The sequence below is a fragment of the Macaca thibetana genome, chromosome X, assembly GCF_024542745.1.
Source record: "Macaca thibetana thibetana isolate TM-01 chromosome X, ASM2454274v1, whole genome shotgun sequence".
Lineage (NCBI taxonomy): Eukaryota > Metazoa > Chordata > Mammalia > Primates > Cercopithecidae > Macaca > Macaca thibetana.
The window spans coordinates 120,071,036-120,083,506 of record NC_065598.1 but is presented as its reverse complement, the minus strand read 5'-3'; the positions used below and the strand labels follow the sequence as shown (position 1 = coordinate 120,083,506).

The 12,471-nt window shown below is 37.1% G+C and overlaps 1 protein-coding gene across 2 annotated transcripts in view; it reads left to right on the top strand.

Annotated features, from left to right (window-relative positions):
• Window positions 1-12,471, top strand: part of LOC126946392 (teneurin-1-like) — a 316,366-nt gene that overhangs the window by 229,962 nt on the left and 73,933 nt on the right. For both annotated transcript variants that reach the window (XM_050776616.1, XM_050776615.1), the window contains one exon: window positions 12,112-12,391. In XM_050776616.1, coding sequence (XP_050632573.1) covers window positions 12,175-12,391 — 217 coding nt within the window. In that variant the 5' untranslated portion in view covers window positions 12,112-12,174. The remainder of the gene's footprint in view (window positions 1-12,111; window positions 12,392-12,471) is intronic.

Genomic DNA, 12,471 nt, shown 5'->3' with positions numbered 1-12,471 from the left:
TACAAAACCCCAGTGGATTTCATTGTAGAAAAATGAATTGAATTTGATTGTTTATTTGTGGAAATAAGCAGCTATTGTTCTTCTCTAAAGAGTAAAAAAGCTTTTATACATCGAGTTACCTTCAATTTCCTTTAAGATTGTTTCCTATATGAAGTGTTTAGGTGATCTACATAATCCACCACAAAGGATATTGAGAAGTAATAAGAAAAAGATAATTTGAAATTACTTTAGAAGGTGCTGAAGTTTCACAAGAAAGGGTGTGTTGGAGATAGTTATTACTGCAACTCAGAATTGTATATTATTTGCAAATTACTAAGGGATAAAAATATGCTAGGTATTTACACAGTTACAAAAAAGTTCTGCTTCAATGAATTTGAGATATAAACCAGAGTTCCTGGGCCCTCATTTTGGGAGGCACTAAGCTGTTGCCATTTATCTAATGGGATCATGTGAAATACTCAATAAATCTTCAAAACCATTATATATATAGTGTCAGTCCCTGAGAATTGTGTTCAGACGTGTGTGTGTGGTATCTATGGAGTAGATTTGGAGTCAAGATTCCCTAAGCAGCAATGGTAAATACTAAATGAGAGTAAGCTTCCAAAATAATTTGTGTTAGAGTTTCTTTATGGAGTTCAGTGGCACCACCAACTTTTCCATTCACTAATTCTTCACCCTCTCCACTTGTCTCATGTGATCCAACATTGGTGTCCATAAACAGTTTTGAGGCTTTAACAAAAATAATGAGAAAAATAAAGACACATCCATTCAGAAAAATCAAGAATCTACAAAAAGAGATGTGAGATCATTGCTATTTAATTGTAGAATTAAGCAACTTCCATTTTTCTCTTTTAAAGTGTCCTAAAGAGCCTGCCAAAGCACCTTGAGGATATGGACTGCAGGTGTTTTTGTGATTCAATCAAATTAGTTTTGAAGGAATATTTTTGCAGGATGGACCTTTTATTCTTCCACTGTAAGATTTTTAAAATGTTAATAGAACAAGTAGATTAAACAAATACATGTAAACTAATGCCATTGTTATGGTTTGAATGTGTCCCCCAAAGTTTATGTGTTGGAAACTTAATGTCCAATGTAACAGTGTTGAGAAGTGGGAACTTTAACAGGTGAGTAGGAAATGAGGGCTCTGCTACCATGAATGGATTCATGACATTATGATGAGCGTGGGTTCATTATCAAGAGAGTGGATCTGTTGTAAAATCAACTTTGATGCCTTCTTGCTCTCTTATGCTTTCTTGCTTTTTGTTATTATTATTATTATTATACTTTAAGTTCTGGGATACATGTGCAGAATGTGCAGGTTTGTTACATAGGTATACATGTGCCATGGTGGTTTGCTGCACCCATCAACTCGTCATCTACATCAGGTATTTCCCCCCCTTGTCTCCCACCCCCGCTGACAGGCACTGGTGTGTGATGTTCCCCTCCCTGTGTCCATGTGTTCTCATTGTTCAATTCTCACTTATGAGTGAGAACATGTGGTGTTTGGTTATCTGTTCCTGTGTTAGTTTGCTGAGAATGATGGTTTCCAGCCTCATCCATGTCCCTGCAAAGGACATGAACTCATCCTTTTGTATGATAAACAACTTCAGCAAAGTTTCAGGATACAGAATCAATGTGCAAAAATCACAGGCATTCCTATATGCCAATAATAGACAGTGAGACAAATCATGAGTGAACTCCCATTCACGATTGCTACAAAGAGAATAAAATACCTAGGAATACAACTTGTAAGGGATGTGAAGGACCTCTTCTAGGAGAACTACAAACCACTGCAAGGAAATAAGAGAGGACACAAACAAATGGAAAAACATTCCATGCTCATGGATAGGAAGAATCAATATTGTGAAAATGGCCATACTGCCCAAAGTAATTTAGAGATTCAATTCTATCCCCATCAAGCTACTATTGACTTTCTTCACAGAATTAGAAAAAACTACTTTAAATTTCTTTTGAAACCAAAAAATAGCCCGTATAGCCAAGACAATCCTAAGCAAAAAGAATAAAGCTGGAGGCATCATGCTACCTGACTTCAAACTATACTACAAGGCTACAGTAACCAAAACAGCATGGTACTGGTACCAAAACAAATATATAGACCACTGGAACAGAACAGAGATCTCAAAAATAATGCCACACATCTACAACCATCTTATCTTTGACAAACCTGACAAAAACAAGCAGTGGAGAAAGGATTCCGTATTTAATAAATGGTGTTGGGAAAACTGGCTAGCCATAGGCAGAAAACTGAAACTGGACCCCTTCCTTACACCTTATAAAAAATTAACTCAAGATGGCTTTCTTGCTTTCCTACTTCTATCATGAATTGACACAGCAAGAAAGCCCTAACTAGTTGTATCACCTTGACTTGACTTTCCAATGTCCAGAACTGTAAGAAATAAATCTCTTTTCTTTATAAATTAGCCTGTCTCAGGTATTCTGTTGTATCAACACAAAACAAACTAAGATAGCACTAAACAATTTCAGTTCAACTCTTGAGTGTTATCTCTTTGACATAATAGAATATCTATGTACCACGCAAGCAGTCTACTTTGAAAGCCATCATTTTCTGGAGAAGAAGTTCCATATTCAGTACATAAAATTCTCAGCCTATCTCCTAAAAAGCAGTGATTTATTTCTCTTTTAATTTACTAAGATGTTGTGGCTGTATCCATGTGAAACCAAAATATCTGACCAATTCCATGACAAAATCAGACTAGTCCTTTAAGCTTTATATGCCTATGTAAGCTGTCATCACACAAACTGATGTGTTCTTTTTCAGTGTTAGAATTCAATCAAACTATAATTCATTTTCTGACTAACCAAATGAAGTCAATCAAGCAGCCACTGAATAATTAGATTAAAATTGTTTTTGGAAAAACTCTTGGTTTTATAAAGTTTTGTCATATTTTTCTAAAGCAACTTGTTTATGTCCAGTTGGTGACCATGTTTTCCTTTTAGAGTAACATTCATCAACAAAAAGAACAAAAATGAAAATGGCCAACAGACTGTGAAAGATAGTTTCAACAAATACTACGGATAAAAGGTTAATATATTTGTTTTATGGCATCAATATGATTTAATTTTTTTTTCAAGATAGAGTCTTGCTCTGTCACCTAGGCTGGAGTGCAGTAGCATGATCTCATCTCACTGCAACCTATGCCTCCTGGGTTCAAGCAATTCTCCTGCCTCAGCATCCCGAGTAGCTGGCATTACAGGAGCCCACCAAGACACCTGGCTAATTTTTGTGTTTTTAGTACAGATGGGGTTTCACCATGTTGGCCAGGCTGTTCTCATACTCCTGACCTCGTGATCCGCCCGCCTAGGCCTTTCAAAGTGCTGGGATTACAGGTGTGAGCCACCACGCCCAGCCCGATTCAATTTTTTTTAAACTCAGGTTCTCAATAGGTAAATGTGAAAAAGCCCCATAAATAGACAGTTAATAAGAAAGGAAATATAACTAGCAAACACATACAGAAAAAGTATTCAGCCTCAGTAATAAGGAAATTCAAACTAAAAGAAAGCACCATTAATTTACTTATTTTAAATAGACATTAAAAAATAATACTCAAAGTTGACAAGGGTACAATGAAAGAAGAGAGTGTTCCCACACATTGCTAATGACAGTGTAAATCATTACAATCCCCTACAGCCACAAAAATGTTCAAACCTTTTGGCTCATTAATTTGACTTCTTGGAATTTACCCTGAGGAAATAATAAAAAAAAAAATTGGAGATGTTCATGGTATCTTTATATGGCTTCAATTATAATACTTGTAAATGGTGAGGGAGGAGTGTATATATCCAACAATTGGGGAACGCATATGTAAATTATTGTGCCTTCACTCTACCCAGCCACTAAAAATGAGTGTTATAGATACTGTGTAGAAACATGCAAAAAATCATGAAGAGTGAAGGAAGCAACATGAAGAAATTTGTGTGCATATTATGACTGGAGGGAAATGGACCAGAATGACAGCAGTCACTCTTACAGGCTGGTAGGATTATGGGGGAGATTAGGTGATTATGTACTTTTACAGCTTTTATTTTCTCACACCCACAGCAGTTCACTTCTCAAGTGCTTCCTGCCACCAGAGAAATGCAAATCAAAACCACAATGAGATACCATCTCACACCAGTTAGAATGGCAATCATTAAAAAGTCAGGAAACAACAGGTGCTGGAGAGGATGTGGAGAAATAGGAATACTTTTACACTGTTGGTGGGATTGTAAACTAGTTCAACCATTATGGAAAAGAGTATGGCGATTCCTCAAGGATCTAGAACTAGATGTACCATATGACCCAGCCATCCCATTACTGGGTATATACCCAAAGGATTATAAATCATGCTGCTATAAAGACACATGCACATGTATGTTTATTGCGGCACTATTCACAATAGCAAAGACTTGGAATCAACCCAAATGTCCATCAGTGACAGGCTGGATTAAGAAAATGTGGCACATATACACCATGGAATACTATGCAGCCATCAAAAAGGATGAGTTTGTGTCCTTTGTAGGGACATGGATGCAGCTGGAAACCATCATTCTTAGCAAACTATCACAAGAACAGAAAACCAAACACCGCATGTTCTCACTCATAGGTGGGAACTGAACAATGAGATCACTTGGACTCAGGAAGGGGAACATCACACACCGGGGCTATCATGGGGAGGGGGGAGGGGGGGAGGGATTGCACTGGGAGTTATACCTGATGTAAATGACGAGTTGATGGGTGCTGACGAGTTGATGGGTGCAGCACACCAACATGGCACAAGTGTACATATGTAACAAACCTGCACGTTATGCACATGTACCCTAGAACTTAAAGTATAATAATAATAAATAAATTAAAAAAAAAAAAAAAAGAAAAACAAAGAAAGGTAAGAGGAGAACCAGTCAGAATTTCACCTTTCTTTTAAGAGCTTCTTAAATCCAGTGTTTTCCGAATCAGTCAATCTGCATTAATGTAACAGGTCCTTATTGAGGAAAAATTATTGTAATAATTCCAAAGAGTACTATCCTCCTTTGCTAGCTATTCCCCAGGTACTGTGTGGCCTCATTTCCTCTATCTGTTGTGCTAAGAAGGCCTGGTATCCTTAGGCAATATTCTATGTACCCTTTAATTTATTTTTCTGAGGTGGAGTGAGACTATTTGGTGGAAGTTCCAAACTATAAGCAGCTGCTGTGAGTAGGACCAGACTGTATTTTCTGAGGGTAAACCAGGAACAGGTTCCCATTTTGAGAGGGCAATGTATTGATTAAGAATGAGAAATGGAAAGAACATAAAAGGATAGTGGAGGAAAGGTTATCCTCAGTGCATAGATATATACTCAGGTCCACGGATTCAAAACGATATTTTAGTTCAACTACGCTACAGTAGATTGGAGTGTGTGTGAGAAGGCTAGGGATAGGGAGAGGAGGAGAAAAGAAAAAAGGAAAGAGGAGAAGGAATGATAAATAATGTAAACGTGGCCTTTATACTCATCATTTTACATTTTGCAAATCAATCTAAACTTCCCTTCATATTTCATATACAATTGTAGAATTTTAGAGTTGGAAGAGTTCTTTGAGATAATCCAATCTCCTTATTTTACATTTAGAAAAAGAATGCCTTGAGAGAGGGGAGGTGATTTGCCTAAAGTCATTCTGCCACATGTTCTGAAGAGCGATGTAGACGAGTGGTTAAGAGTGGGGCCATTGGAGACAGACTGTAGGAATTGAAATCTCAGTCCTGCTATTTACTACATGTGTGACTTTGGCAAGTAACTTAACTTCTCTGTTCCTTGGTTTTCTTTATCTGCAAAATGGGGATTAAAAACAGTACCTACCTCACAGGGTGCTATAAGAATTAAACGAGTTGCCCACTTTTTGATGGGGTTGTTTGTTTTTTTCTTGTAAATTTGTTTGAGTTCTTTGTAGGTTCTGGATATTAGCCCTTTGTCAGATGAGTAGATTGCAAAAATTTTCTCCCATTCTGTAGGTTGCCTGTTCACTCTGATGGTAGTTTCTTTTGCTGTGCAGAAGCTCTTTAATTTAATGAGATCCCATTTGTCAATTTTGGCTTTTGCTGCCGTTGCTTAACAGACATTTCTCAAAAGAAGACATTCATACAGCCAACAGACACATGAAAAAATGCTCATCATCACTGGCCATCAGAGAAATGCAAATCAAAACCACAATGAGATACCATCTCACACCAGTTAGAATGGCGATCATTAAAAAGTCAGGAAACAACAGGTGCTGGAGAGGATGTGGAGAAATAGGAACACTTTTACACTGTTGGTGGGATTGTAAACTAGTTCAACCATTATGGAAAACAGTATGGCGATTCCTCAAGGATCTAGAACTAGATGTACCATATGACCCAGCCATCCCATTACTGGGTATATACCCAAAGGATTATAAATTATGCTGCTATAAAGACACATGCACACGTATGTTTATGGCAGCACTATTCACAATAGCAAAGACTTGGAATCAACCCAAATGTCCATCAGTGACAGATTGGATTAAGAAAATGTGGCACATGTACACCATGGAATACTATGCAGCCATCAAAAAGATGAGTTTGCGTCCTTTGTAGGGACATGGATGCAGCTGGAAACCATCATTCTTAGCAAACTATCACAAGAACAGAAAACCAAACACCGCATGTTCTCACTCATAGGTGGGAACTGAACAATGAGATCACTTGGACTCAGGAAGGGGAACATCACACACAGGGGCCTATCATGGGGAAGGGGCAGGGGGGAGGGACTGCATTGGGAGTTATACCTGATGTAAATGATGAGTTGATGGGTGCAGCACACCAACATGGCACAAGTATACATATGTAACAAACCTGCACGTTATGCACATGTACCCTACAACTTAAAGTACAATAATAATAAATAAATTTAAAAAAAAAAGAATTAAACGAGTTAATGTAATAAAAGCACTAATATGGCACCTGGTACCTGATAACTGCTTTATGAATTAACTGCTACTGCTGCTGTTACTTTTATTGTGATAATTCTGTCACTTGAAGGTGAATTATTTCCACATACTAAGTTGTCTCTCCCTAACCTTACAGTGACTAAACAAATGAACATAAGTCTCCATGGCTCTCTTCTAAAGTCACTTAGACTTTGTCTTGTTAGCAAGTAGAGAGTTTAAAGTACAAGAGCAAGCCACAGGTGGTGACATTGGAATTCATACTTTGTGAACTATCTGAAGGTATCTTCTGCAGTAGAAACAATAATTGACTTCTTTGTTTTGCACTCTGTTCCATAGCAGCATGTGTTTTCCATACACATTTGCTTTGTCTTCGAGTTTATCATTATCAAAATAATACAGAAATGATATTATTTGGGTGTGAATAACGTTATATGTATATTTGATTTTTCTGTAAGTTGACAGTTTCATCATCATGTCTAAATAACATTTACTTGACAGTGGACCCCCAGGATGCCATGATGGGCACTGAATGAAAAAGTCAATTAAGCAAATATGAACCTATACTTTACCATAGAGTATTTGGAACAACATTCTTTTAGAATTATGCTTTCAACCTTTGGTGGATTTAAAATTTTAATCTTTTTCTTAATGTTTTCTACTTTTTTATTTTGAAAAAAAATGAGTTATTTATTGGTGAATTCAAACTCTGTTTCTCAAGCCTTTGACAAATATGACAGTTACTATTTCACAACTCTAGGCACACAGAATTGGGTGCACCTCCATATCACATGCTTAGAGAGACCTGGAAAGTTTTCCTTGTCACCTGGGTCCACTGACACAAATTTTAGGACAAAAAGTTATCGTTGAGTGTCAAGGAGCAGGAAAGGATTATTTTCTCTTGGTTTATACCACTTTTGTGGTTTGAAGGAAGATTGCTTCCAAGGACACTTAATAACCTTGAATAGATATGACATTCCTAGCTGATTCATGGCTATGAATAGCTATGATTAGATATTTGAAAGAGTTTCCAAATGGCTATAGGAAAGTCTCTCTCTCTCTCTCTGGTTGCAAATAAACCTATGGAGGGAAAAGAGAATGTCTCAGTTTCCATACATAAAAATAAGGGTGATTTTAACGTGATAAATCATATTTGCCAAAACACAACATTCAGCATTCAAAGTGGGACATTTTTCATTTTTTAATTTAAATCGTTAGGTTTGAGTGGCATTAAGATTAGTGGAGATTCATAATCAACTGAAGCTTAAGTTGAAATGAAGTTAAGTTAATGAAGCTTAAGTTGAAATGAATTGGTTGAAATGAAGTTCGGTGAATTATTTTTACCTTTTAATTTTATTTTTGTATTTTAATTAATAGATTTCATTTTTTGGTGTTGTTTTACATTAACAGAAAAACTGAGCAAGTTTTTCAAAGTTTCTGTATATATATTTTATCCCACTCAGCAACCATTTTTATTTACCTAAACTCTACTTTGAGTATTTAGTATTCTTGAGCAGCTTAGAAATTTGAGACACTCTTTGTATATTTTTAATAATGCAACTACCCTTGTCAAATTTATTTTCTCCTGTTTCCAGTATCTAGTCCACTAATACATTCCTTTTATAGTTCAGCTCTCACAGCCACTGAAGAACTTTACATTGACCCTAGTGGCAGTGTGCAGAATGGGTTGGAGCAGGAAGGGTATGGGGGAAGGAATGTCTACAGTTCAGGCAGAACTGATGAGGGACTTAGCTAAAGCAGTGGCAACTGGGATGGAAAGGAAGAGAGAGACTGTAGATTGCAATGCGACCTAGCAATGAGGTAGATGCTTTTGTGGATGGAGGAGTGGTAAGTTCTAGGTTTCTGACTTGAACTACTAATGTGGCTATTAACAGAGATGGGGAAGTTTGAGAAGATGAACACGTTTTGGGAGGGAGGAAATACTGACTTGCCATAACTAAGGGACCTCTGAGTAAAGCTGCCCACTTTACAGTTGAAATAGGTGTACATAGCTTGAGAAAGCTCTCGGGGCTAGATTAAAGCTGTGTGAATCATCAGTGTTCCATGCGAAGAAGAGACATGGCTAGATATGGGATGGACTGGGGAAGCTGTGGCATTTGTAGAAAGGAAAGACCCGTTTAGACGTTAGGTGAATTTTATACATGCCTCCTTTTCTGGGTGAAAACCTAATCCCTGGCTGCAAAACTACATCTCTGGAAGCCTGCTATTGGTACGGTTCTCAATTTGCACTGTTTGTAGCAAAGTCAGACAACTGTTCACCTTTCTTCTTAGGTTTCCATAGCATCTCCTGAAGATCATGTTATGGAAACCTAAGAAGAAAGATTAAAACTAGCGTTATAGATGCTCAATGGAATTTCAGTGGTTGTGGTGACAACTAGCTGAATCAAGTGCAATCCTTTTCCAATATTTTCATCTTTAGTGCTCATACATTACTGTTTTTGTCTTTTGCGTGTAAGAGCCACTTCATTCTGCTTTGTAGTAGAGTTGTTCACTTATTGTATATATTAAGCTGTGAGTTTCTCAGGGGCAGAGACTATGGCTTATACATTTTCACATTCTCTCCAGCCCCTCTTGAGAGTTTTCAACAATTGTTTATTTATTCATTCAACATGTATTGACCAAGTATCTACTACATGCAAGGCACTATGCTTTTTCTGAATGATATAGCAATGAATAGAAGAGATAAAAATCCCTCCCTTCATGGAGCTTATGTTTTAGTGGGGAGAGACAGATGGCAGATGATAAACAAATAAGTAAAATACATAGTGTGTAATTTGGTAATAAGTTCTTTGAAAGACAAGCAGAAAGATGAGATGTACCATTTTATGGTATTTTTTGATGGGAGGTTGCAAAGGCTGTGAAGCACAAATATGCCTGGTGTTTTCACAAACAGCAACAGGGTTAGTGCAGCTAGGATACATGAGCAAAGGTAGAGTAAGGTACATGCTTCTGAGCAAAGGTGAGATGTGATACGACTTAAATTTTAAAGTTTTATTCTGGCTGCAGTGTGGAGGGCAGTAGTGTAAGAAGGAAACCAATTAGGAAACAATTGCAATAATCCAGGAGGGATATGATGGCTTGAACTGATGTGGTAGTGGGAAATTGAACAGATCTGGTTGGATTCTGGATACATATCAAAGGCAAGACCAACAGGGTTTACTGACAGATTGCGTGTGGGTTGTGAAAGACAGGAGTCAAAAATGACTTCAAGTTCTTTGGCCTGAGCAAACAGAAGAGCATTGTGGCCATCTATTAATATCAATATAAGGAAGACAATGGAAGGATTGGGTTTGGGAAGGGGTAGGAATTAAGAGCTCACTTTTGAACATACTATGTTTGACATATCTTTTAGACAATCAAGTACAGATATTGAGTAGACAGTTGGATATTCAAAGTTGTGGCTCAGGGTCAAGACCCATGCTGAAGCTATAAACTGAGAAGTTATGGGTATGTAGACAGTATATGAAGCCAGTATACTGGCATGAGATTAGATTGTTGTTGAATCGTTGGTATATATATATGTGTGTGTGTGTGTGTGTGTGTATGTGTGTATATACACACACACATATATATATACATATATATATATATATTCATATCTGCTGCTTTATCTTTAAGCATGCTCATCTCTCATATTAGTTCAAACCAAACTAGGTGTCTCTATAGACAGTTTGTAGGTTCAGGAGTTAAATAGTTTCTACTACGTGTGTGCCTAGAGTAATGCTTAGCGGTGTGGGGGATATAACAAGACGTTAAGACTCACATCCTGCCTTCAAGACCTTAACATTTGATTAGAAAAAGAAGACCTTTACTTGTGAAACTTTGTTCATACTACAAAACAATATGAACCATTTAAAACATATATCAGTCAAATGTATAAGCCTTTTTTAAAGAAAATCAGCCTACATCATGCTTTGAAAAGTTAAAAGTCTTTTTTGAATGTTTTCTGTATTCTATGTGCTTGCCATAAATGCAATAGGAATTCCAAAATATGAGATAGTGTATATGATAGAGGAGCCACCATTTGGATGTCTATAGATTTCTTTGAAAACACATATGATGAAGAGCTGAAGGAAAATAAAGGAGTCAATTTCACTGCAAAATAAAATCATAAAGTTAATTGGTTTCTAACTAAATTTTTAAACATTGTATGAAAAGACCAAGTTGCAAAGTTGCAGCAGTGGACTGAAATGGTGATGATAAAATAATGTAAAGAATGAAAATAAGAACATTTTTATAGGGCTTGTAACTTTACAGAGGACTTTGACATCTCAGATGACACTTGATCTTCTCAAATCTCTCCATGCTAAGTAGAGCAGTTAATGCTTCTACTGGCCCTAAGACCTTTAGTGGCTCCTAGCTCAGCATTCTATGGGGAAACGGGGTTCTTTCGGTGATTTATCATGAAGTTTAAAATTGCTATTTCCAAAACCGATTTAGATCCCGCTGTTCCTGTACCAGTATACTCACCAGAAGTGTTGTTTACATCCTCTCAGTACTATGAAGAACAAAAATTTACCACTACCTAACTCATTAAAAATGCTCTGCAGGCCTGAGGCTCAAAAGCCACAATATGAGCACAAAGAGTTCAGTCCCCCTCAAGGACACTTTATTTCATGAGCTCTCTCACTCAGAATCCTTCCCTTCCTCAGAGCCCCTGTCTTAAATGTAATATTAAACCAGAGGCAAGAATGTGTTCTTTCTGAATGTAGTTCTCTTACCAGTTTTCACTTCAAATGTGGGATGTGCTGGGTTAATGTTTGTATTCCTCACCCCTTTCAAATCCGATAACATTTTTTAATCTAACCACTGATTTTAACATTAAAAACAGACACACCACAGAACAACGTTGTCCTCTATTTGAATTCCAATACAAATATTTTTGAAGGCTGTCTCTCTTTTACCTTGAGTATTTTCTGATGCTGCAACCTCCAGCTTAATCCTTAATGCTTGACAATGTATGTATGTAAGACGGAGTGTTATTATTGCCTGCGGCTAGCTTCATGTCATCTAGTTTGTCTTTTACTTCTCTCCTTTGATAGTATTATCAGGACCAATTGTGAATCTGCCAGACGCATTTCCTCACAAAAAGATAAATCTAAGAAGGCTTGTGTTTTTCCCTTTCTCTTCCAGGACTGCTTGCATTAAAGGACTTCCTCATCCTTTTTTCATGAAACTGAGCTTGCTTAATCAGAGATGGAGCAAACTGACTGCAAACCCTACCAGCCTCTATCAAAAGTCAAGCATGAAATGGATCTAGCTTACACCAGTTCTTCTGATGAGAGTGAAGATGGAAGAAAACCAAGACAGTCATACAACTCCAGGGAAACCCTGCACGAGTATAACCAGGAGCTGAGGATGAATTACAATAGCCAGAGTAGAAAGAAGAAAGAAGTAGAAAAATCTACTCAAGGTATGTTTTTGTTGGATCTTTATAACTAATATTATTTCTCATTAGAGAATGCTTGTGTGCATAAACTTTTGTTTCAAAAA